Below are 27,390 nucleotides of genomic sequence, written 5' to 3'. Positions count from 1 at the left end.
CATCTCTCCCTACTATACCTGCTATCCCACAGTCACACTCCCTATCCAGAGACTATTATCCACTGTTACTATAGACACCATCTCTCCCTACTATACCTGCTATCCCACAGTCACACTCCCTTCCCAGAGACTATTATCCCACTGTTACTATAGGCACCATCTCTCCCTACTATACCTGCTATCCCACAGTCACACTCCCTTCCCAGAGCCTATTATCCACTGTTACTATAGGCACCATCTCTCCCTACTATACCTGCTATCCCACAGTCACACTCCCTTCCCAGAGACTATTATCCACTGTTACTATAGGCACCATCTCTCCCTACTATACCTGCTATCCCACAGTCACACTCCCTATCCAGAGACTATTATCCACTGTTACTATAGACACCATCTCTCCCTACTATACCTGCTATCCCACAGTCACACTCCCTATCCAGAGACTATTATCCACTGTTACTATAGGCACCATCTCTCCCTACTATACCTGCTATCCCACAGTCACACTCCCTTCCCAGAGACTATTATCCCACTGTTACTATAGGCACCATCTCTCCCTACTATACCTGCTATCCCACAGTCACACTCCCTTCCCAGAGACTATTATCCCACTCTTACTATAGGCATCATCTCTCCCTACTATACCTGATATCCCACAGTCACACTCCCTGCTACTTTATGTAATACTGTGCTATTATCAAAATGTGAATATTCTGAGCCTTTTCAACTTTCTCACAGCATTTCTATCTACAGGACACATTCCCTCCTGATATCATTACTGGGCCTGCAGAGCTGTATGGTGTAGTTGGCACTAGGGCTTCTCTGGGGTGTTTGGTGCAGTTGGGCAACTCAAACATTGTCAATATTTCTTTACTACAAAGATTCTCATGGCTTAGACATACAGTATCTCTGCAGTACCTAACACATGTTGTGTATGCACTAATAAGAAATTCTTAGCAACACGTGGGCTCCTCAGGTTTCACTGGTTAATGATGACTTGTATATGAATGGTTATATACAGCTTGGCAACGGCATGTTGTGTGCCAGCTCTGAAACAACAAACAATGCTGCCCTTATGGCTGTGTGTAGCACTTAATATTCATCCGTGCCAGTTATCTGATGGGGTGTTAGATTTCCCTTGTGCAGTCGGTTAACTCTACCTTGAGCATTAGCATTTAAGTAACAGAATTACTATAAAGAAGATATAGTTATAGGAGTCAGTATCACACAGACCCTCCAACAACTGGGAGTGGGGAGCGACTATTTTGGCTTAGAAGGCAGTCACATAAGGCAGTAATGTTGCTCTGCAGCTGTTGCTGAACTGCAACACACTTATCCTCAGCAGCTGTTTCTGAGGCTGGATACGGTAGCTGCATGTGCCAGTGCTATGGGATGGGATCCGTTATCTGGAAACCCGTTATCCAGAGAGCTCCGAATTACAGAAAGGTGATCTCCCACATCCTCCATTATAATCAAATAATCCACATTTTTAAAAATGATTTCCATTTTCTCTGTAATAATAGCTTGTACTTGAATGCAAAGACATTTAAAAATAGCGTTAAAAACATGGAAACAGTCTGATTAATGAATATTGGATAGAATGACATTTTCTTGTGTGATGCTAAATTTTATATTTGGGTTTATATCCTCTTTAAAGACCACAAGACAGTTTGTTGTATGAAAAGTCTATTAAAAAAACAATTTGCACCTGAACAGACGGAGCAGTTGCAGCTGTTGCGGTTGGTGCAAGATTGTCCCACGTTAATAATACCGCAGTCTAATGTGGCGTGAGCTGGGGGGGGGGTGCCGGCATGTGAGCCCACCTGTGATGCAGGGAATCTCCTAAAATACTGCTCATGTGACGTCACTCTTCAAAAGTCTGCAACTTTTGTCACCAAGATGCTGTGACACTATGATGTAGAAATGGGCAGCGTGTATGTGGCATCTCTTTTGCTCTGTGAGGCTACAGTTTTATTCTTACTCTTTATTCATTCTCTTTCTGTTCAAACCCTCTCTTAGTCTCTCACTATCCCACTGCCTTGTTGCCATGGTAAATTGGACCTTAGCAACCAGATAGCTGCTGAAGTTCCAAACTGGAGTGCTGCAGAACAAAAACCTAAATACAGTGGAACTCCAGTTTTATGTTTTCCCTGGAACCACAAAAAAAAAATCTAAAATATATAATTCCGGAAGGAACGAACGTGACTTAAGTACTCCGGCCTGCGAAGAAAAGACGTCATATTTGGGAAAACTTTAAAATGAGTTTCCACTGTAATTTAAAAACCATAAAAAAAGACCAACTGCAAATTCACTCACTGACTACGTCATGCTGACATTTAATCTAAAGGGACACTCCACCTTTAAAGTCATTAAAGGGGTTGTTCACCTTTGAGTTGACTGTTAGTATGATGTAGACTGAGAGTGATATTCTGAGACAATTTGCAATTGGTTTTCATTTTCTTATGTTACGATTTGTCGTTTTTGAGTTATTTAACTTTTTATTGAGCAGCTTTCAGTTTGAAATTTGAGCTAAGGTCCAAATTCCCCCCTAGCAAAGATGCATTGATCTGAATACGAGACTGGAATATAAATAGAAGAGGACCTGGATAGAAAAATGAGTAATAAAAAGATTGCAATGAGAATAAATGTATAGCCTCTCTGAGCATTTGTTTTAGCTGGAGTCAAAAGAAGAAGGCACATAATTAGTGATGGGCGAATTTATTCGCCAGGCGCGAATTTGCGGCAAATTTGCGTGAAACAGCGTTAAAAAACGGGCGTTGGCGTCAAAAACGGGTGCAGTTTCGCAAATTTTTCGCCGTTTTGTGATTCTCTCTTGATTTCTTATGATGTTGTTTTTATTTCTAAATTACACTGTTTAAACTGCAAATAATTTACTCTATAAAATGTCATTCCTGAACCAGCAAGTGTATGTTTTTTTTAGTTGTAATATTGGTGTGTAGGTGAATCTCTGGTCATTTTGCCTGGTCATGTGCTTTCAGAAAGAGCCAGCACTTTAGGATGGAACTGCTTTCTGACAGGCTGTTGTTTCTCCTACTCAATGTAACTGAATGTGACGCAGTGGGACCTGGATTTTAATACTGAGTTTTGTTTTTAGATCTACCAGGCAGCTGTTATCTCGTGTTAGGGAGCTGTTATCTGGTTACCTTCCCATTGTTCTTTTGTTAGGCTGCAGGGGGGGGGGGGGGAAGGGAGGGGGTGATATCACTCCAACTTGCAGTACAGCAGTAAAGAGTGACTGAAGTTCATCAGAGCACAAGTCACATGACTGGGGGAAGCTGGGAAACTGACAATATATCCCCATGTCAGATTTCAAAATTAAATATCTGTTCTCTTTTGAAAAAGGGATTTCAGTGCAGAATTCTGTATTCAGAATTGTATTCTTATAATGCACTTATTGTTACTTTTTATTCCAATGACCCCTTGTTTGTTACTACTAATTTATTGTTTTGTTGTACAGTGCTTTGCCCTCAAGGAGCGCTTTACAAATAAAAATATACATACATACATACATACATGTTGACGTCGCTGTCCGTTTAAATGAGAATCTCCACCACAAACTGTATCATGAAGCAAAATATCACATCCCTTTCTGTTCTCTGATCCTCGCTCTTGAAACAATATAATCACTTCTCCTCCTCCGGATCTTTTAATCAGCCTTTACCAGGTACACAGTTTCAGGAGTCAGAACCAAGAGTGCAGAGAATATAAACAGACACTGCTTTCAATCAGCCATGCCATTTCCAATAAGCAAATAAAAAGGTTGAAGGGATGTATATTGGAAAGTGACTTATTAATGTCCAATGACGCAATTAACATGGATATTTGAAGGAAGCTGTAATTAAAGAGACAAAGATACTACTGATATATATTGTGTATAAATGCTAAATCAAATGCAAAGATGACAATAGGATCGTTTTCCTCTCGAGGCCGTGCAGTGGCAGGCGAGTAGCTCTGATTCTCTGAAGCACATGTAGCCTGGAGCCTTTACTGATAATGATTTTCTTCTTCTTCTGGGGTCCGGCTTGTTATGATCCAGCAGGGCTTGGTGCTACGTGTGTTTATGCTATTGCTATGGGCGGAAAAATAATATAGAGTTTACTTAAAGACAGCTTGGATCTGAAATGTGAAATACAGGAAATCTTAACCCCAAAAAAATCTCCATGTTTTCTGGTAGCTCTAATGAGGGGAGCACAGCCGTGTCACACTAGGTCCCCAATTAGGGGAAAAGACTGCTGTATGCAAAGACTAGAAGAAAAGGAGGAAGACTCCTATTAAGGCAACAGACACAAATGACTCACTCCAATAAGCCAAATTGTATTGAAATAAAGTGCAGTATATGACTTCCCTGCCTTATAGGGACAGCTGGTGCTTTTATCCACAGAGAGGGGCAGAAGAATGTCTGGGAAAAGGGGTATATGGGTATTTTACCCCTGATGTACTGAATAGAGATGCAAAGAAAAGACAAACAAATGAAGCTGTGCAGTTACAATGAACACAGCGATGCTGCATGCGTGGCAAGCTGGAGAGGTGAAACATATATTACTATTACAGAGGTGTTTTAAAAAAATATGGGGGTTTACAGTATAGGGGGAGGGGCTGGTGAGGCACCTTGTGATAAGCAGTGTCAGTGTATGATTAGAAATAATGTATGATGAGTATTCCCAAAGTGTAGGGAGAGGTTAAAGTGTCTCCTGTGGGGCCCAGTAACTTCTAGTTATGATGTTGAAAATGGAAACCCCCTTGGCTTGGGGCTCGTGGGGCCCACTGGAAAACCAAGGGCAAGTGAATGCACAATCTCCCCTAGACCCCCACTGTGATCATGGGCACATCTAGCCTTTTCAATCATTATATCTTTTTTATTTTAATATTTACTTCTATAACTACTGAGGAAGCAGACTCTGCAGCTAGGGGGCCCAAGTGTACAGGGGCCGGCAGGGGTCTACTACTTTCATTATATGTGAGTTGGGAAGATTGTTGGTAACCAGAGAGTTTGTGCAGCGGAGGGGCGCAGGTGAGCACCCATTATCTTCTGCGGGGGGATCACTGGTCACCTATAATTATGTGCACAGGGAGGCCTGGAAAAAAATCTTCATGGGGATCTGGGCCCCCGATATTATATCAATAATGCAGCCAAATGCAGCAGGAGCCTGGAAAGGGGGAGTGTGGATGTAACGTAGGGGCCCCCACATCTCATTTATCCTCTACTGCAAAGAAACCGCCCCCATATAGTGATGAGCGAATCTGTCCTCTTTTGCTTCACCTAAAAATTTCTAAATGGATTTAAGTCAATGGCATCAAAATAATTTTGACAAATTTTACAAACGCGACTTATTTGTCCAAACCAAAAAGTCAATGGGCGTCAAAAGTTTTTATGCACGCAACATTTTTGTTGCAGCAAATTTTTCTGCCATGATGTATACAGCAGTTTGGCGGAAAAAAAAATTGTAGAATCCATGCCTGGCGAATAAATTGGCCCATCACTGCCCCCATATAATTGTCAGTGAGGTGTAGTGGTGCAGGTGATGCTAGAGCGCTGGGACAAAGAGCAAGTAAAGAAGATATTCTATGGTAAGGGGACAAGCCTGGGGCATCAGGACTAGTGATGGGCGTATAAATTCACCTGTCACGAATTTGCTGTGAATTTACGCATTTCACCGCTGGCGAATAAATTCGTGAATCTGCCGCGAAAATTCTCCTGCAAAAATCTGCCTGCGTCAAAACATTTTGGAGGCCTTCCGAAAAGACGATTGCATCAAAATCGCAGTGCGTCAACACTATTGGGACGCCCATTGACTTTAACGCCAGCGTCAAAATTGATGTGAGCGACTTTTCGGACGTGCGTCCAAAATTGAACGCGGGTGTCAATTTACATTTTCACGTTTTATTCGTGAATTTTTCGCCGTTTTGCAAAGTTTGCGGGAAATTCATGAATTTTCTGGCAAAGCGAAAAGGGAGAAATTCGCCCATAACTGATGAGGACCAAAATTATATTTGGCATCACGCCCACTTCCGACAGCCGAAGACTGTTTGCGAAATTTTATAGTTTACGCCAATGCGCAGTAAATGGAATAAAACGTCTTGCTGAAAAAGTCGCCCCAAACGATTACGACACCTTCAAGCACTTTTTAAGAGGGCGCAATTAAAATTCGCAATGCGATAACAGTTTAAGGAACGATAATACATTGTGAGATGTGGAATTTTATTCTTATTTATTTTATCTTATTCTTATTGGTGCGAATTGTTTTTCTCTTTGGGAATTTAATTACATTTCCCCCTAAAGTATTACTGTAGTACTGATCATTAACATGTATTTATATAGTGCACCTCATAAAGTTCTAATGCCAGGAGTATCTAGTACATAACATGGGCATCCCATCCCCCCCCCAATCTCATAATCCTAAATGCTGGGACCCCCACCCACTGCTTGAGCCCCTTTGGGTGTTGAAGCCCTAAAACAATGGCTGCAAACAGAAGTGTGTAAAGAAAGTGCGAGTGTAGAGACAGAGAGGCAGCAGGAGAATGATATATGAATGATATATGAGTGATACATGAATGATAAATGAGTGATAAATGGCTTTGCACATGCGTGCGCTGCTGGCGCTGAATGGTTCCTACAAGTGCTGCTGCTGCTGCTGCTGCCGGTGCTGCTCAGACCTTTCTTTACAGAGTGAGGGAGGCGCATTGGAGTGACAGAGGCGGCTGCTACTGATCCTCACTCCCCGCGCTGCTGCTTCTACTGCAACTGCCAGTTGCTCTTCTACTGACAAGTGGCCGGTGTCTGCGACTGCTCTTCCCCGGCGGCAGGAGGAACAGGCGGCTCGTGCGGCCCTGGGAGTTCGGAATATAACGGTGGGACTGGGATGCGGCCATGGACCTTGGTGCGGGGGGACAAGCGGGGAAAGTTACTGAGGAGCAGTCGGTCGCACCGGGAATCTGAGCGCTGACAGCAGCTGGATCTGTGAGCTTTCTCACCCGCCTTCTCTTTCTTCACCTTCCGGAGCTCCTATATTATTCTCCAAGGATCCTGAGCCCCCACTGTCCTTCTTTTGCACTGCGCCTGCCCCCAGCTCTGGCACCCACTGTCCTTCTATTGCCCCCAGCTCTGGCACCCACTGGCTTCTCTTTGGTCCCCTGACTCCTGCCCCCTCCACTGAGCTCAGATACTTTATCCCACAACTTCATATTCACAGCTAAAAGTTTTGCACCAAGTTCCCTGTGCCAGGCCAAACCAAGTGCCCACTCCCTGTGCCCTCACCTTGTGCTGCTCATTCCTTTCTGCATTACCCCCTCTCCCTGTGCCCAGACCCAGTTCTGCCTCTGCATTACCCCTTTTAATTTCTGCCCTGATCCATCCTTATTTTGTGCATTATCCCTACTCCTACCCCTACTCCTACCTCTTCTCCTACCCCTACTCCTACCTCTACCCTGATCCCTGCCCATTTAACAAGTTACTATTGGCCAGTGAAGGTGCCACCGGTCACTGAACTTTGGAAGTGAATAAACCTCTGCCCAGTTGGCACCAGATTCTCAGCAGGGACCCAAGTCTCAGTGGATTTAAAGTAACAGAGCAGCATTATTCATGGCAGCCAAGTAACCAGTGTGGGATAAGTATCAGCTGGAGACGTTGCCTATCCCTGGGCTACAAGGAGCTGCCTGGCACTGAGTTCTGCTGCCCCATGAGAGGAGTTAGTGCTGCCCCAGTCATGTGGTTGGAGGGCTCCCCCCTGGCACTATTGGCGGCTGTTTCTTTCCTTCTCTCAGTGCTGGCGGCTGCCCAGGGGAGCGGGGAATACTGCCACGGTTGGCTGGATGCCCAGGCCGTGTGGAGGGACGGATTCCAGTGCCCGGAGCGATTTGATGGGGACGATTCGACCATCTGCTGCGGCAAGTGTGAGCTGCGCTACTGCTGTTCCAGCGCTGAGGCCAGGCTCGATCAGGGCACGTGTGATAACGACCGACAGCAGGGGGCGCCAGATCACGGCAGGCCGGACAAGGACAGTCACGATTCGGCAGCAGGTAAGTCTGAGCTGTCACTGGCGGAGCTGGGGATGATGGAATTTACATGCAGGGTCTGTATCAGGGTTACCAGGTCTAATTTTCAAAACCAGCCAAAGTCGGCTACAAAACCAGCCCAAAACTGGCCGAGAGGCACTTCAAAAGTAGCCCAAAAATAGCTCAACATGTGCAGTAAAAAAAAGTCTAAAAATAAATGAATATATGTGAAAATATGCCTTTTTCAAATTTGCAAAGATTTACCTGTCACCAGGGTGACTACAGAGGGGGGCCCCATAAAACCCTAATTCATACACAGTTTCAATAAATATTGGTAACAAATAAAAAAAAAAAAACAAATACAAAAAGTATTGTACAAGTGATACCTATATTGGCTAATACATTGCAAGTTTTATGAGCACCAAGGCTCCTTCGTCAGGCATTGGTAAAACGGGACAACCTCTAGGCATTTTGGTGGTCAGCAGATTGTTGCCCCAAAATTGCCTGAAATTGAGGAAAGTCACTGGAAAAGCGTGACTGGAGACTGGGGTACACAGCCCTAAATCTGGTAACTCCCGAGTTCCGACACAAGTTAATCCTCATTGCATTCTGGGTATTGTAGTCTTACATCAAACTTGGCAATTTGTTAAACAATAAGTACCAGCCAAAGACCCAAAAAGTAGCCCAAATACGTACCTTGGCTAGTTTGCCCTTTCGAAACCAGCCTGGGCTTTCAATTAGTAGCCCAATTTGGCTGGAAAGCCACCAACCTGGCAATCCTGTTCTGTATCAGCTTCAGTCGTTCTATAAATATCAGGGGGGATCGTGTAGGAGACACCAGTCACATGACCCCCCAGATACTGATCATTCAACCTGTTCAGCTTATGGCCGGGTTATCATTACTTCTGTAATAACTACACCCCTTAATTAGTTTCCTGTAATAAACTCCACTTTATTCAGATATCATTCCCATTGCAGTCTGTAGCCCCGGCCACTAGTGATGGGCGATTTTATTCGGCAGGCGCCAATTTGCGGCGAATTTGCGCGATTCGCCACCAGCGAATAAATTCGCAAAACGCCTGCGAAAATTCACAGACGAAAATTTGCATCAAAAAATTTTTCCTGTCGGCGTCGAAAACAACGGACGCCGGCATCAAAAACGAGACGCCGGCGCAGTTTTGCAAATTTTTTGCTGTTTCACAAATTCGTGAAACGGCGCAAATTCGCCCATCACTACCGGCCACACTGTAACTGCTAAACCTGCTTCATTGTGCAGCAGCAGCAGAAACTATGATGTTGAGCTTCAAACTTTTACTATTCTATGGTGCTTAGAATTCAGACTACCCCCTGCCACATCCAGTGCTCAGGATGCTGCAAGTTATAGTTCAGCAAGTGCTGGGCACATTCTAATTGGGTATCAGTGCCCCTGATTATCCCCTGGGATCTCCCACAACTTGATCCTAAAGAAAGACTCAGGGTTTGGGCACAGCAGATCTGCCTCCTTTAGTGGTGGCCTACAATTATAACCTTTGATGGGATCTGTCGTCTGAGTGTCTGTGTGCAGGGGAAGGATGGGTTCTGCAGGGCATAGGAAACAAAGCAGTGTTTGCAGAGAGGCAGTGGTACAATAAAATAGTCATAATAATGTTAAATACGGCAAAAAAGTGCATTGAACAAATTGCACTTTGAGCAATTTTCCCCTACAGTTGTGCAATTACACTGGCTACACACAGATCAAATGATATTGCTGGGCCGTAACTGGTCTGACAGTCACCCTAATATTCCAGTGGGACGTAGTTCAGAGATGTAGAGATTGGGATGGGACATACTGGGAAATCTATTTGGCCACTGATCAGTGTCGGCCAGTGTGAGCAAACAGCACAGAATTATCCCACTGGAGCCCTCAGTGTTTGGTCTGTTGCTAAGAAAATGGATTATTGACATTTAACAGGCGTTGTTCCCCTTTAAACTAACTTTTAGTATAATGTAGGGAGTTATAACTGGTTTTCTGTGTTTATGCTTAAACGGGTTGTTCACCTTTGAGATAACTTTTAGTACGATGTAGAGAGGGATATTCTGAGACAATTTGCAATTGGTTTTCATTTTTTTTTATTTGTGGTTTTTTAGTTATTTAGCTTTTTATTCAGCAGCTCTCCAGTTTGCAGTTACAGCCATCTGGTAACTATGGTCTAAATTAACCTAGCAACCATGCAATGATTTGAATAAGAGACTGGAATATGAATAGGAAAAGGCCTGAATAGAAGGATCTGTGATAAAAAGTAGCAATAACAATACATTTGTAGCCTCACAGAGCATTTGTTTTTTTAGAAGGGAGTCAGTGACCCCCATTTGAAAGCTGCAAAGAGTCAGAAGAAAAAGGCAAATAACTATAAAACTATAAAAAATAAATAACGAATAGTGATGGGCGAATTTCTCCAGAAAAATTCACAAATTTCACTTAAAAAATTGTAAAATCAGAAAGTTCCCAGAAAAATCGGGAAATTCTTACATTTTCACGAAAAAATTGTGAAGATCAGACATTTTCACGCGAAATCGAGAAAATCAGAAATTGACGCCGGCTAATTTTTCGCGGGAGCTTCATGAATCTTTTCGCCGGTGGTGAAACGCGGAAATTCGACGCGAATTCGTGTCAGGCGAATTTATTCTCCCATTACTATTAACGAAGACCAAAATAATAAAAGTTACCGTAAAGGTGAACCATCCCTTTAAGTAACAAAAATGACTGAGCAATAATAGCAACTGAGCGAAAAATCTAGAGATATAATTGGCTATAATGAAGGGTGTCACTACTCCCTTAATATAAACCTAAAACACACAATAGGACTTAATCCCTAGAAAACAATATGATACCGTACTTAATCGATAATGAATATAGTTAAAATGACAATATTTATTGATCAACCATGCTATTAAAAACACATTAAAAACCCTAAAAAAAGAGCCATGTGTGACACAAACAATTGTATTACAAAATAATAATAATAATGTTCTCACAATGAATATGATTGGTAGCAGCTGTTGCTATGTTGAACTGGAAAGTCCACCAAAAGTTAGTACAGGTATGGGACCTGTTATCCAGAATGCTCGGGACCTGGGGTAGTTTGGATAACGGATCTTTCTGTAATTTGGATTTTTATACCTTAAGTGTACTAGAAAATCATGTAAACATTAAATAAACCCAATAGGCTGGTTTTGCTTCCAATAAGGATTAATTATATCGTAGTTTGGATCAAGTACAAGCTACTGTTTTATTATTACAGAGAAAAAGGAAATAATTTTTAAAGATTTTGATTATAATGGAGTCTATGGGAAACGGCCTTTCCGTAATTCAGAGCTTTCTGGATAACGGGTTTCTGGATAACAGATACCATACCTGTATAATAGCCACAAAAATTTCTCACTCCTATTTATAAGCTTGATATATTCGTTTTGAAAGGGTTTCAAGGAGAGGTGCATCTGCTGCAGACTGATTGTAATTAAACGTGTTTCCTCAAAGGTAAATGTTCAATATAAGGGTAAGGGCACACCTGGCGATTCGGAGAGATTTAATCTCCTCTTCTTTGGGGCGACATATCTCCCCGAACGGTTTCCCCCTGTCTTTCGCCAGCTATAACGAACAGTTGCCTGCGGCATGGCACACACAGCACTTCGTTTTCCGTTCGGGGAGATTAGTCGCCCCCCAAAGAAGAGACGATTAGTCGCCAAGCGACTAAATCTCCCCGAATCGCCAGGTGTGCCCTTACCTTAATTTACAGAGAATGTCTTGTTTACCAGAATTAATCTCCTATTTGTAAACAGCTCCTATTTAGGCGATTATCTTATTACAGGTATAGTGTACATAAACTCAATGTTTCTCGCCCACTGTTTTGGCTTCCATTAAGGGTAGAGGCACATAATGCTATTTGGGGACATTAGTCGCCCAGCGACAAATCGGCTCTTCTTCGGGCAACTAATCTCCTCGCAATGCCTTCCAGCCAGATAGAATCTAAATCACAAGCGGGATGGCACTCGGAGTGCTTAGTTTTCCGAAGTCGCCCGAAGTTTCCTTGTGAGGCAACTTCTGGCAACTTCTGAAAACGAATCGATCCGAGTGCCATCCCGCTGGCGATTTCGATTCTATCTGGCTGGAAGGCATTGCGAGGAGATTAGTTGCCCGAAGAAGAGGCGATTTGTCACCAGGCGACTAAATCTCCCCGAATCTTAGCGTGTGCCATTACCCTTAGACCTCCGTGACATGGTGATATTCAGCTGTATCAACATGTCCAGAAGTGTAAATTAAAGGGTAAAAATACACTATTCCCAACAAATTTATTATGAAAAATACCTAAAAAGCCCAAAAGGGGTTTATTTAAGTATTTAAAGGGGTTATTCACCTTTGAGTTAACTTTTAGTATAATGTAGAGAGTGGTTTTCTGATACATATAGCGGTCGGTTTTCATTTGTTATTATTTGTGAGATTGTTTGCGTTATTTAGCTTTTTATTCAGCAGCTCTGCAGTTTGCAGTTTCAACAATCTGGTTGCTAGGGTCCAGAATTCCCTAGCAACCATGCATTGATTGGAATGAGAGAATGGAATATGAATAGGAGAGGGCTTTAGAAAGATAAGTAATAAAACTAGCACTAACAGTGCATTTGTAGCCTTGCAGAGCATTTGTTTTTTAGATGGGGTCAGTGACCCCCATTTGAAAGCTGGAAAGAGTCAGAAGAAAATGGAAAAATTAAAAAATAACTATAAATAATGAAGACTAATTGAAAAGTCGCTTAGAATTGACCATTGTGTAACATGCTAAAAGTTAACTTAAAGGTGTATGTAAGTGTTCTAAAGTTTTTAGCCAATCTTTTTTTTTTTTACTAATCCCCTGTTTATTATTATTATTATTATTATTAACATGTATTTATATAGCACCAACATATTTAGCAGTGCTTTGGGTGCCCAGACTTGCACAGACTACATCTTCCAGCATGCTTCATATCTTGATAGTATGGTGAAGGATGCTGGGAGTTGTAGGCCAGTAACACTGGGGACTCAAGGTTATGAACCAGGGCTCTACATCCTCATTTACCCTTAGGGTGTGAGCTCTCTCCAGGCAGCAAAGCTGAGTCCTTTGTGGGGTGCCAGGGCTAATGATTAGGTTGGAATTCAAGGGCAGATCTGCAAGCTGTATTTTTGTATAGCATGACAGTTGCCCTATTATTGTAGAAATAGAAGCAAAGTTGTGAGTTCTTGTACAGGTATGGGATATGTTATCCGGAATGCTTGGGTCCTGGGAATTTCCAGATAAAGGGTCTTTGGATCGCTGATGGGATATATTATCCGGAACGCTTGGGACCTGGGGATTTCCAGATAGAGGGCCTTTAGATCACTGGTGGGGATATATTATCCGGAATGCTTGGGACCTGGGGATTTCAAGATAAGGGGTCTTTGGATCACTGTGCCATTAGGCTACTAAAAATATTTAAACTTTAAAGGAATTAAAAATGAGGCAATCCCTGGCCCTGGAATACATTAAAAGGAATATCACAAAGGCGAGGTATTGGCCTGCGGTGCCTTTTTGCTCTTGGGAAACTTTAGAAAGGTTCAGCGATCCGTATTCACTTACAGCGGGTTCCCAGGATAAAAGAGATGGCGGCCCCGGGGCCATGCTTTAGCTTAATTGTCTTGTTTCTCTCTTCCTTTAGAAAGTATAAAAGTTTGTCTGAATGAATTCAAAGGGTAACTGACATTATGAAGCGCACAAACTTCCTTTTAGGGGAATAAACTGAAGGCGCTGGAACGTTATCCCTTGTAACTGTGACGCATCATTTCTATAGGGGAATGGGTAGACATTGTATCAACTGAGCAAAAGTAAGTGACAGCGTGGGAACTAGTTACAGTGATAAACAACAATAAAGGGGGCAATGTTTCCTAAGGTGTGCGCACACAAATTTTGAGGCCAGCACACACAACAACCTGTGGTGCACACAGAACATTTTGTATCAGTTCTTACCTGAACACACAGTCTTTAAAAACTGTTCACGCAACTTTTAAATGTGGGAGAAGCTGGTTACCCAAAAAAATTTCACACTCTTTTGCAGCCTATCACCCTGAAAAAAGGAAAAGACGCTAGCGTGTTTTTTCACGCTAAATTTTGACAAAGTCCTATCTACTCTATTGCACTTCTTCTGGTCTGAGGTGGCGAAGGTAAGTGGCGCAAGAGGTAACGTTCAGTTACATCCACATCTTACTGAATTTGTGGAGTTACGTCCCTTCGCCAGAGCGAAAATGATCTCTAGCGTTTATCATCTTTGCTAACGAAGTGATGCCTGCGCCCGTTAGGGAATCTGCAAAGTTACTTTGCCCTTTAAGGAATCTGCCCCTTAGAGAGCTGAAAAGCAGGAATTTGTGTTTGACATCTGCTCTCTCCAGCCTTTATATATTACATTTTTGCCTAACTAACTATATTAGAAACATTTTTTATTTTGCACAGCCTATCTATTTACCCAGTTTTTATTTTTACACTGAACTGTTCCTTTAAGGAGATAATGAGGCTTTAGTTGGCTATGCAGAGACAATGGCTGAAACTGCAAGTTGCGCCATTCACCCCAAGACTCATGAATTCGATTTTGTATTTTTATATTGTTTCAGCCTGATACTAAAATTGTCATTATTTGGGTTGGGAAATGCTTGAAAGGACAAGGACCGGCTCATTTCAGGGGATAACGCATTAGTGCATGTTCAGGCAGGGGCAATTTTTGGTAGCACGCTGAAAAATATGGAGCACAGAATGCCTTAAATAGGGCCTGCTTGTAATGCAATTTTATTATATTGTTTCCAACAAATAAATCCATTTGTCCATGCTCCATGTAGCGCCATGCAGTTATTCATCCAATCAAGTGGGACTTTTAGGTGGCTATACACTCGCTGATACTCTTCAGTATCCAATGAATGGGCCCCATTGTATGTGGGCATGCACAGTATGGCTCCCTTTCTATTCTTCTGGTCTTTGGGCTAACAGGTTGATCATTCAGAAGTGCAGGGAGTAAAGTGGGGATGTGCTGCCCTTTCACTTCTTCATCAGCCCTGGCCAACATGGGACATCATCTGATTTCATTCTCAAATCTGCCCAATCAGTGAAGTGGCTGAAATCTGCCCAACATACTTACTTCTCTTTTATATCAGCAGCCTGACATTGTTATAGGCAGAGCAATCAATGACAAACTGCTAAGGGATCAGCAGGTTCACAGTGCCAAATATTTCCTTTGCTTATTGTAAAGAAAAATGCATAAAATAATGGAGAAAACAGGACATTTTTGCTGTAAAATTCCCAGAAAAAAAAAAATCATATTTAATGAATGGAGTGTAAATTACAGGCAAATGTAAAATCCAGGCTGAACTGAGTTTGATCTGAAAGGTCACGTGGTGCAGCTCGCCAGTGCGTATGTACAAGTTCATGAAATAATTTGTCTATTTTATGACCATCTGGGGGAAATTGTTCATGGTTTGTCAAAGACAATTGAAATCCGCTGTATATTAGGAAGTCTAATTGTTGCAACGTGCTCGTACAAATAAGTGCGAATGGAACCTTTTAACAGGCGGCCAACTCAGCGTTTCGCTCAGGAACAATCCAACTTTCTGTTATTCCACAGAGCATTTTTTGGAAACGTTCCCAAAATACTGACCTAGAAGCAGAAAGCGGATTCTCTCAGTGGTATCATAGATCCTATTTAGAAGCAGGGCTTGCACTCACTTTGTTTCCCTGGAAAGGTCATTCTACCTGGTATATTTGCATGTGCGTGGGAGCAGCCATATTTGTACTGGCGAGGTGATCTCATGCAAATACTGTTGTGAAACAGTGGCCTCTAGTGGCCAAAACACAAGGGCAATGGCATGTGCCGCCCCCTGTGTAGGCAGACAGCATAACGCTTGCAAATGCACCCTATAGACATTCATTGGAATTGCACTAACCCTCTAAATCATCTTTTAAAAACATGACTAGTGATCATAACATGGTCTCCTTTGAGATTCTGATGCAGAAGCAATTCTATAAGGGAGTAACTAAAACACTAAGGGTGTAATTACACTAGCGAAGGAGATAGACTCTGGCGCAACTTCGCACTCTAACGCCAGGCGAATTTTCGCTCTGGCGAAAGAGCGTAACTACGCAAATTCACTATGTTTTTGATTTTGCTGAACGTTACCTCTATCGCCAGACTTGCCTTCACCACCTCAGACCAGGCGAAGTGCAATAGAGTAGATAGGACTTGGTCCAAAAAAAGTTGAATTTTTTTTTCCCAAAAACGCCGGCGGCTTTTCCTTTTTACAGGCTGATAGGCTGAAAAAGATCAAAACATTTTTTGGGGTACCCTCCTTCCCCCCTACATTTCCTAACATATCGAAACTAAACTAAACTGTGGGCTCATGTGTAGGGCAATATAACAACTTTATATAATTTTATTAAGGTTCCCTGGCCTTGTGTAATGTAATGTATTTGCTGCAGCATATACGGCCATTGTACTTTAACTGCACGCCGTATGCAAATTAGCCAACGCTAACGTAACTTCGAACTGCTGATCGTATGTATCGACCTGTGCGCAACTTCGGATCTTCGTGAATTAGCATTGTCCAGGCGAATTTACACCTGGCGAAGTGTTGCGATGTGCGCAAAGCCAGCGCTGGCGGATTTTCACAGGTAATTTCCCCCCTAAATTTCAGTCTTTAAAATGCTGCTTAATAAATATACATAAATATACATGTCAGTATATTCCCCTTGTAAGCAAGGAACGTCGTTGCAAAGCAAAACCTTTTTGGTTCAATAGAAGTGTTGGTGTTTAGGTTTGTTGATTACAAAGAGTGGTGGTAAATGGAACGTTTTCTAATTGTTGTTAGTGGAGTACCGCAGGGCTCTGTACTAGGTCCCTTGCTTTTCAACTTGTTTATTAATGACCTGGAGGTGGGCATTGAAAGTACTGTTTCTATTTTTGTAGATGATACTAAATCTGTGGCTACTAAAGCAAATAAAGTTCTGTCTTGCATAAAAAAGGGCATAAACTCAAGGGATAAAACATAACTTTTGCCTCTTTACAGGTCCCTAGTAAGGCCTCATCTGGAGTATGCAGTGCAGTTTTGGACTCCAGTCCTTAAGAGGGATATAAATGAGCTGGAGAGAGTGCAGAGACTAAGTGCAACTAAACTGGTTAGAGGGAGGGAAGAGTTCAATTATGAGGGTAGACTGTCAAGGTTGGGGTTGTTTTCTCTGGAAAAAAGGCGCTTGCGAGGAGACACGATTACACTTTACAAGTACATTAGAGGATATTATAGACAAATAGCAGGGGACCTTTTTACCCATAAAGAGGATCACCGTACCAGAGGCCTCCCCTTCAGACTAGAAGAAAAGAACTCTCATTTGAAGCAACGTAGGGGGTTCTTCACAGTCAGGACAGTGAGGTTGTGGAATGCACTGCCGGGTGATGTTGTGATGCTGATTCAGTTAATGACTATAAGAATGACTTGGATGATTTCTTGGACAGACATAATATCAAAGGCTATTGTGATTCTAAACTCTATAGTTAGTATAGATATGGGTATATAGAATTTATGTGAAAGTAGGGAGGGGTGTGTGTATGGATGCTGGGTTTTCATTTGAAGGGGTTGAACTTGATGGAATTTTTTCAACCCAATTTAACTATGTAACTATGATTTAACTATGTATGATGTGTAGTCTCTATAAAGAACTGAGTAAATCTACCAGTGCTATATACAATAAAGGATCATAGTTAATCATTCCTAGCCTGGTTTGTATGAGAGCTGCAGTTCAGCAAAAGCAGGTGGGCAACAGATTCACAGGCTTCTGACATACAAACAATATTCACTTATCTAGACCAATTATGACATAAGTATCAACTTACCTTCTTTATGTCAACCTTTAAAGTGGGGGTAGAGGTTGTGCAGCCTCCTAGACTCACAGCTTGGTGCTGACAAGACCTCAGTAAAGCCTGAAAACAAGTGATTTGTTTCAGTTCTGTGGTGACATTTCAGGGACTCTTATTTCTGCAAAAAGCGATACCAATAATATTATATAGAAATCCCTTTATTAAGCCCAGGCAGATAACTGACAGCCCTGCCTTAGTTAAATTGTTTTATATATATTAGTGATTTGCAGGCCCGGCTGAGACCTGCGGGTTGGGCGGATGTCGGGCTGACCTCGATTTCCCATTTGCGGGCTTCCGATTCCCGGCTTCCAGTTTTTAGGCTCCCACCTGCCTGTCTCGCCCCATCATTGGTGGGACTAGTCTATCAAAGGAAAGTGGTTGTGGGTCTGGGTCAGGTGCTCGACATTACATATATATATATATATATTAGGGATGCACCGAATCGGTTCGGGATTTGGCCTATTTCAGCAGGATTCGGGCAAATCCTTGTGCCTGGCCAAACCAAATCCAAATCCTAATGTAAATTAGGGGCGGTAGGGAAATTGTGTGACTTTTCATCACAAAAGAAGAATTTTTGCACTTTTTACTTTTCTGCCCCTTATTTGCATATACAAATTCGGATTCGGTATTTGGCCGAATCTTTCACCAAGGATTCGGGGATTCGGCCAATCCCAAATAGTGAATTCAGTGCATCCCTAATATATATATATATATATATATATATATATATATATTTAGTACTAGCAGGATATGTGTGCTCTAAAAATATCATTTCTATTTCAGAAATTCCCCCTTTCATAAAGTATACTATAAACAATGCTACATTAGTGTATTCAACTAACTAAAGCACACCGGCTCTTTAAAAACAAAATGGCTCCCGCAAATTGCTGAGTTTCCAAAGGTTGGCTACTTTTCCCTAATTGCTTTGTTTTATATTCTTTCCAAAAAAAATAAAAGTAATCAGCAATCAGAGTACCCTTGCCCTCCAAATTAAAAAAAGGGGGGGGGGCATTCAGTCTTATTTAGAAATGAGTCCAAGGATAAACCCTTGATGTCATTATTGCAGGCTGCATTTATTGGATACATTCCCTGATGGAATCAGGGGGATAAGAGGAGGCAGTGCCCACCCACAATGATTGACAGAATGAGAGCCTGGCCAGCTTGTTAGATAGGCTTTACAGCTCAGATATGACTATGGAATTGCACCAATGTGATAGGCTCCGAAATATGTGCCAGCACAGGTGTCCAAAAGGGTGCCCTGCCTAGATGTGGGCTTTGAGCAGCTGCCAGGGTTTGTTTTTCTCTTGGAGCCGAGAATACAAGCTCTAAAGAGCAGCTGAGCGTGTGGTGGAGACACATGTAGTAAGAGCCCTCACCATAATGGTTTAATAATAGCAGAACATTATTTGCCATCTGGAGCCTAATGCTGCTAGCCGGCCAATGCCCAAACATTGTTTTCAGATGTATTTTTGTTTTTGTAAAGGCTACAGTGGAACATGCTCTGGAATGTAGACAGTGATGATTTCAGTGTTATTCCTTGCCTTGTACAAATAATTGAAGCTGAAAAGTCCCTGCAGCACATGATTGTAATAGGGGGTTAGGGAGTGTCCTGAGATGGAATTGACTACGTAATAGTAATATGCCCAACAGTTGGTCTACAGAAATGTCTGTGCTCTATAAGGGAGCCACTTGCATGGAGTCGTGTGTCGGTAATTTTTTCTTTTTTTTTTTGGTGAATTTGGAGGGTGCCGATCCCTCTTACCATGTACCGAACTTGCTTTTGCTGAGAGGCCAGTTGGAGGTTGTATGTTGGACTTCCCTTGTATTTAAAGAAGAACCAACCCCTAAAAATGAATATGGCTAGGAATGCCATATTTTATATACTGAACTTACTGCTCCAGCTTAGAGGTTCAGAATCTCTGTAATAGTAATGATCCAGGCCTTCAAATCTTTCACAGGAGTTTTCCATCTTGGAAAGTGTCTGTGACACACACATGCTCAGTGGGCTCTGAGCAGTTGTTGAGAAGTTAAGCTTAGGGGTCGTCACAAATTATCAAGCAGAACATGTAGTTAACCTCTCATAGAGGCTGATGCTACAGGACTGATTATTGAATTCTGATGCTTTGTGTGCTGGTTTCTGAGCTGTCCTTTATCAATAATCTTATTTATTTACTAATAAGCCTTACATTGTGACATTTCTATTCTATGTGTACTGTATATTGTGAGTGGGTCCCTAAGCTCAGTAAGTGACAGCAGCACAGAGCATGTGCAGTGAATCAGCAGAAAAGAAGATGAGGAGCTACTGGGGCATCTTTGGAGACACAGATCTTTACTGCTAAAGGGCTGTGGTTGCCTTGGGCTGGTACAGAAGCACAAAACATAATGTACAAAATTTTTGCCCTACTTCTTTAGTTAAGCTTTAGTTCTACTATAATGGGAACTTTTTGTCAAGTGAGAAAATACCAAACTGCTGGAAGTTCATCTCATAGTACAGAACTGACTCTGGGACCGATTGCTGTTTAGGATTCAGAAGGAATTGATTCCAACAATGTGGCAATATACTGTAGACAGGGTTTTCGTGCCTTCTTCTGGCTCAACTTGAGACTAAGAGAGAATTATTAGAGAAAAATTATTGTTTGATTATTTTTCCAATTTCAGCGGCTATGTAACAGTGCGTCAAGCTGCATGCATGAACTGCTTGGAATTGCTGCCCACGGCCGCAATAGTATTCACTTGTATGTCATTGGCTGGGTTGCTGAGATCACTCGCTGTGACACGCATAAAATCATTCAAAACACAATGTTTGATTGGCTGGAAATAATGAGTAAACCCTTACAAGTGAATCATGGGGACTAGGAGCAGGTAAAGTGGTCCCCTGAGCTTGCCCTATGAGTGGGCACCTTGGTTGAATCCAGTTAAAGGGCATGTAAAGTCTAAAATAGAATAAGGCTAGAAATGCTGTATTTTGTATACTAAACATAAACATGAACTTATTGCACCACAAGCCTAATCAAACAAATAATTTATGCTTTCAAAGTTGGCTACAGGGGGTCACCATCTTGTAACTTTGTTAAACATCTTTGCAAGACTAAGACTGTGCACATGCTCAGTGTGGTCTGGGCTGCTTAGGGATCGTCATAAACAAAGCTGCTTGAGTTCTGCATGGCTGGGAAGTAAGGCGGGGTCTCCCCCTGCTGCTCATAAGTATGATTGTTTCCCTGCTCAGCAGTTAGGGACCGTCTGACAATTCCTATCCACAGCAGTAAATGAAGGGAGAATTTCACTGCATACAGTCAGGTTTCTTATAAAAACGGTACACACTTTTTTATTAAAGTATATTGGAGATAGGTTTCTTTTTCATTAAAGAAAGTAAAAATGGGATTTTATTGTTTTGCCTTTACATGCCCTTTAATGCAGTTCTATTCAGTCCATGTTGGGAGTCGGAAGTTTGGCAGCTCTTAGCTAAAGGCACATGGTGCATTGAGACCCTACAGATTAAAAAACAGCAGCAGTCAAAATGCTCCTGCTCAACTGTCATTAATGAATGAAAAGCAAAGCACCCTACTACATGCTCACGGTGAGTGTATTGATGCTTCTGTCGGCCTGTTACTGTTCCATGTGTATCCAGCAGGGCGCTATTCATTCACTCACGTCAGAGGAACAGCAGGAGCATTTGGTCTGCCATAGCACAACTGCCCGCTAACGTCAATACATGCTGGGTTTAGGGTAAGAAGTTTTTATTCACTTTCTTATAAAGTTTGGAAAGTTTAGTTTTATTGACCCTTGAAGTGGTGCAACATTGAGGAGAGTTTGATGTGCATCTGGGGTGTCTGATTGTAGCTGAGTGGATCGAGGCATGACAGTAGCGTAACTATGTATCAGCAGACCCTGCACTCAACCCATTATCAATATATAGACATTTTGTGCATACTGCTACTAAAAAATGCTTTACCCTTTAAACAAAACAGGGATTGTTTGTCCATATATTGCAATATATTTAAGCTGGCCAACTACGTCAAAGTCATCCCATATCTGGCCAGTCCTACGCTCAATTTTCATCTGATTCATTAAGAATTCTATGGTTTCATTATACATTTTACACAGGGACTAAGTTTTACCTGCAACTTACTTGCTGCTTTCAAAGTAAAACTCCCAAACTTGGCTGCCCTTTTATTGGCCACCACTGGGATCCCCTGACTATAGCTGGGAAGGGTGGGAGCTACAACATGGAGCTGGTCACTGCTCCTGTATAACTATAACAAACAAGGGAAAGTTGTGCTCACCACTCATTTTTAAAACCATTAGGCGGGGGTGCAATGAGGGTGTGACCACAAAATACAAATAGACAAATACAAGAGTCCTCTGCACTCAACCCATTATCAATATATTTAAGACAGCGACATTTTGTGCATACTGCTACTATAAAATGCCTTACCCTTTAAACAAAACAGGGATTGTTTGTCCATATATTGCAATATATTTAAGCTGGCCAACTACGTCAAAGTCATCCCATATCTGGCCAGTCCTATGCTTAATTTTCATCTGATTCATTAAGAATTCTATTGTATATATGTATATGGTACATGTGCCCCTAGGTAACCTCTAGAGTTACTAGCTAACCTCATTATAATCAGACATTCAACATGGTGAATTAGAATTTAAACTGCAGTCTGTATGTTTTATGCCATTCAGGAGGTAGGCATTGAAAAGCATAAAACGCTATGACTTCTGATGACTTTTATGTGCTTGCTCCTAATCGTTAGCTCTTTACCTTCTTTACACCTATTTCCTCCAAGGACCATTTAGTGAATCCCCCCCATGTCCCTTTATGGGAAACTGTTTAGAATGATAACTGCCTCTAACGCATTTCACCCTCATAAAATTAGTGGAAACATTCTCTTTATCATTAAGATTCCTTCCTGTTATTCGATGTGTTCCCTTTTCCTGTGTCAGGGGCAGCCTGGGTGGACTAATGAAAAAATTGTTTCAATCAGTGAAATGATCCCACCTGCCTAATGCCCGCGATCCTGGCACATAATTGGTGCCTCTGTTTTCGCAGGATGCTTTTATTTCAGGCTTTGCAATTGGAGCTCACTCAATTAAGGGGGGAATAGAAGCATTCTGCACGGCTGCTTGGCTGGATTAAAACATTGCCGTTTCTCATTAGTGGGGGCCTCGGCTTTTGATGTTAAAAAGTTCATATATTCCCTTCTTTTTTTATTTATTTGATTGATTAAAAGCAGATAATCTTGCTCAGGGAGTGGAGATATTTTAGGAGCAGTGGGAAACTGATTTACAAACATTTGGGCCAATTTCAGATGGTTCCGCACACATGTAAGCTATTTGTAACATACACAAGCGTTTGGCTTTTTTAGACTGAACCTTCTCCCAAAGACTTTGGGTATTTTAATGAGAAAGTGTCTGGCAACGCAGAATAGATGATGTGCCTTCAGTCTTGCCTTTCATTGTGGAGGTGGCTGTTGATGGACTAAAACTAGATTTCCAGTATGTGTATATTGGGTGGACAATTCCCCTAAATTTTCCTATCGTGGATATCTGTTGATTCTTTGACTGGACATGTTTAAAAATGTCATCTGCTGATGCACCATGTTGATGGGTTCATGGCAGATTGGCAGGCTATTGGCATGGGGTGAACAGTTTTGGCTCCTCATATGTCACCAGTCAGCCTGCAGGTCAGTTGGTTGGGTACCAAAGAGTATCACCAAGTGTATGGCCATCATTGTTTGCTTTTGTTCTCATCGGTGTCCCCTGTGCCAATTCTTGGACAGTATGTGTACAGTACAGGAATCTCGGAAAATGTCTTGTACTGTGCATGTATTTGCCCTAGACTGATAGGGGTGACCTGGAAAATCAAAAGTAGATAGTGGTGCAATGCTTTGCTAGGAGTATTCCCGCATGGATGGTTTTATTGGAAAAGAGGAGCACCAGTCCAGGTTAAAGCAATTGCAATCACCAAAATTGGAAAAAATTGAAAGGTAAAATCTGTGCCCGCCCCCGAAACGTTACATCACAAGACTTGAATAAACACGCAGGGGTCCGCCCCGCTTCACTTGCTGTTGAGTGTCTGGTGAATTTTTCGTCTCTATGTAAGGTGCCGACCTCTTTTCCGGACACCACGCTATTTGACTGAGAGGCTGGGGAATCAGGAATCCTTTTTGTGAGTTACAAGTTGTCTCATTTGGTCATACATTATAGGATCCGCCTGTGGCCACAAACAGTCAGGTCATTCAGATTGGACTCAGCGTATTGATGGCTAAATCAGGATGATCCAAACTTTTAGCCCCTGATCCAACGATCGGATGAAAATGGGGGCTTACTGATACATTTCGGGAGAGGACTGCCTCTGCACATTGATCAGCTGACGGCATTTTCAAAGCTGCCTGATATCTGGCGATCACATGTATGATATAGATAGAAACCAAGATTCTCTGACTTTCGTGATCTGATTTCATCAGTGAAAAATGTGTTCGGTTCTTGCTCTTCACATTTTTCAGATTTGCACTGACCCCCTCTAAATACACTGCTACAAATGCCGTTTTTTACTTTATGTCTTACCATCAATTTTATAAAACCGGGTATCTATAGGAAATATTTAGAGTTTTTTCCTAAGAGGCAAACATCCGTTTGCTCCCTTCTGTGCTTTAAATCTAGATATTGACCTTCGTCATGAAGGATTCTCTAGAAGATTTTCAATAGAGCTTTAATTCTACTCTGTATATGTGTGACTTACTATAGTTTTTGCCTTTTGCATTGAGGGAAAGCCTATATTAACTACAGTATGGAACTCTATATGCCTTGACGTCTCAAGCATATGAGGAAGCCCCTTGGAGATAAAAATAGGTTGGTGTTAAATAAAAAATGTTGAAGAAAGGATTATTTTTCATTGGTTACAAATGTTTTCACCCAAAACAAAGTATGTCGCTGTGTTCTGTGCTGGATTCATGTTTATGCTTCCCTGCTAAATCTGTTCCGTCTTTTTCTTTTACAGTTCCTATCTATGTGCCATTTTTAATCGTGGGCTCTGTTTTTGTGGCCTTCATTATCGTGGGTTCTCTGGTGGCAGTGTGCTGTTGCAGATGTCTACGTCCAAAACAAGAGCCCCAGCAGAGCCGACCTTCTGGAAGTAACCGGTTGATGGAGACCATCCCTATGATCTCAAGTGCCAGCACATCCCGTGGTTCTTCTTCTCGTCAATCCAGCACGGCAGCCAGTTCTAGTTCCAGTGCCAATTCTGGAGCAAGGGCACCTCCAACCCGATCCCAAACCAACTGTTGTTTGCCGGAAGGGGCAATGAATAACCTTTATGTAAACATGCCTACCAACTTCTCAGTGTTGAACTGCCAACAGGCCACACAGCTTGTTCCACACCAAGGACAGTATCTTCACCCTCAGTTTGTAGGCTATGCTGTGCCACATGACTCTGTACCCATGACTCCAGTGCCCCCGTTTATGGACGGTCTGCAAGGGGGATATAGGCAAATGCAGTCACCGTACCCACACAGTAACCCTGAACAGATGATGTACCCAGCTGTGACTGTGTAAATAGCAGCACCTCAGACTCATTTGGGAATGAAAGCATTGAAATTACTGCTTGCAGCTTGGACTTGAGAAGATTTGGGAACACTGTGTATTGGGCTACGTGGTGAGGGAAAATACTGAATGGTGATCTTGTACCATGCATGAATTACAATCACTAAGAGGTTGTTTTTAAAACTCTTCTGAATGTGCATTTACATTTTTTAAGGATACATTTTTTTGTGTTGGAGAAACCTGAGCCATTAACTCTCTTGTTTGCTGGAACTTTCAGGAGAGCTTCAGCAATGGGGAGATGAGAAGTATCCTTCTTCTGCTAGAACTTCTCCCATCGCTCAATGCAAGTGTAAAAATTCAGGGGCTGGCATTGTGTTTGGAGATAAGGGGCATGTAAAGTCTAAAATAGAATAAGGCTAGAAATGCTGTATTTTGTATACTAAATATAAACATGAACCTACTGCACCACAAGCCCAATCAAACAAATAATTTATGCTTTCAAAGTTGGCTACAGGGGGTCACCATCTTCTAACTTTGTTAAACATCTTTGCAAGACCAAGACTGTGCACATGCTCAGTGTGGTCTGGGCTGCTTAGGATTCGTCATAAACAAAGCTGCTTGAGTTCTGCATGGCTGGAAAGTAAGGCGGGGGCTCCCCCTGCTGTTCATAAGTATGATTGTTTCCCTGCTCAGCAGTTAGGGACTGTCTGATAATTCCTATACACAGCAGTAAATGACAGGAGAATTTCACTGCATACAGTCAGGTTTCTTATAAAAATGGTACACATGTTTTAATTAAAGTATATTGGAGATAGGTTTCTTTTTCATTAAAGAAAGTGAAAATGGGAATTTTTTTTTTGCGTTTACATGCCCTTTAAAGGAGAAGCAAACCCAAAAGTTAAAAAACCCTATCCCCTACCCCACATAGACCCTCCTCCCCCCAGCCTAAGTGTTACCCCAGGCAAATGCCCAAAAGTGTTTACTTCCGTGCAGATTCTGTCCAGCGGAGTTCACGCACCCCATCTTCTTCTCTTCGATAATCTTCGGAATGAGACTGACTGAGCAGCGCATGCGCAGTTGGAGCAATTTTCTGTTTCACAACTGCCATGTGCTGAAACTCGCGAAAATTACTGAAGCACTGGTCTGATTCCGAAGATTACCGAAGCAGCTGAAGATGTCGCCCGTGAACTCCGATGCCTGAATCTGTACCGAGGGGTAAGTAAAAACACTTAGGCTGGGGGGAGGAAGAAGGGGAGTCTATGTAGGGTAAGTTTTTTTTAACTTTTTGGTTTGCTTCTCCTTTAACATAGACCAGGGTGGTCCAATACCAATCCTACAGGATTTCAGTATTTCCCAACAGGTTTAGTGAGCTGGCCATTTTCAAGGACCCACCTGCTCATGAGGAAAAGCCTAAAGGTGGCCATAGACGCACCAATAATATCATACGAAACACATTTTCATACAATATTCGGTGCGTGTATGGTGGGAGACGAGATGACCGATATGGGCAGAAGACTTGGGTATTGGTCGGCTCGTCGATTGGGATGGCCGGAAATTTTTGATTGGGGTCCTTTAAATTCTATTGTTTCTACCTGTATATTATATATTCAGCTCTACACACTTGTACAGTGCCGGGCCAAGTCGACTGGGCTCCCTAGGCAACCCAGCCGACTAGGTCACCCCCCCCCCTCGCGCCTGTACAGAAGAAGGAAGCGTGAGTGCGCATGCGCAGAAGAGCGGCGAGGCCGCGCCATTACGCAAGCGTGAGACATCGCAAGAGACGGTGAAGTGAGAGTGTGCATGTGCCAAAGAGCACACACTCGAGAAAACGGATGCTGCAAGTTCTGCACAAAATGGTCCAAACTAGGGGAAGGCGTAAAGAGGTACGTGCCTGGC

The 27,390-nt window shown here is 42.3% G+C and overlaps 1 protein-coding gene across 1 annotated transcript; it reads left to right on the top strand.

The window, feature by feature from the left end:
- Positions 1 to 6,638: 6,638 nt before the first annotated feature.
- On the top strand, positions 6,639 to 26,006 carry shisa2.S (shisa family member 2 S homeolog). The gene is made up of 2 exons (XM_018250278.2): positions 6,639 to 8,037; positions 24,953 to 26,006. The coding sequence occupies exons 1-2, from the start codon at positions 7,698 to 7,700 to the stop codon at positions 25,504 to 25,506; spliced, it is 894 nt and encodes a 297-aa protein (XP_018105767.1). The 5' UTR covers positions 6,639 to 7,697; the 3' UTR covers positions 25,507 to 26,006.
- The last annotated feature ends 1,384 nt before the right edge of the window (positions 26,007 to 27,390 follow it).

Source organism: Xenopus laevis, chromosome 2S (assembly GCF_017654675.1).
Source record: "Xenopus laevis strain J_2021 chromosome 2S, Xenopus_laevis_v10.1, whole genome shotgun sequence".
Lineage (NCBI taxonomy): Eukaryota > Metazoa > Chordata > Amphibia > Anura > Pipidae > Xenopus > Xenopus laevis.
This window is presented reverse-complemented; position numbering and strand designations above follow the sequence as displayed.

What these genes read in the sequence shown, in the direction of transcription:
- shisa2.S (XM_018250278.2), top strand. Translation starts at nt 7,698, where the DNA reads ATGAGAGGAGTTAGTGCTGCCCCAGTCATGTGGTTGGAGGGCTCCCCC. An exon ending in CAGTCACGATTCGGCAGCAG is followed by an intron (nt 8,038 to 24,952) that starts GTAAGTCTGAGC and finishes TTTCTTTTACAG; the next exon opens with TTCCTATCTATGTGCCATTT.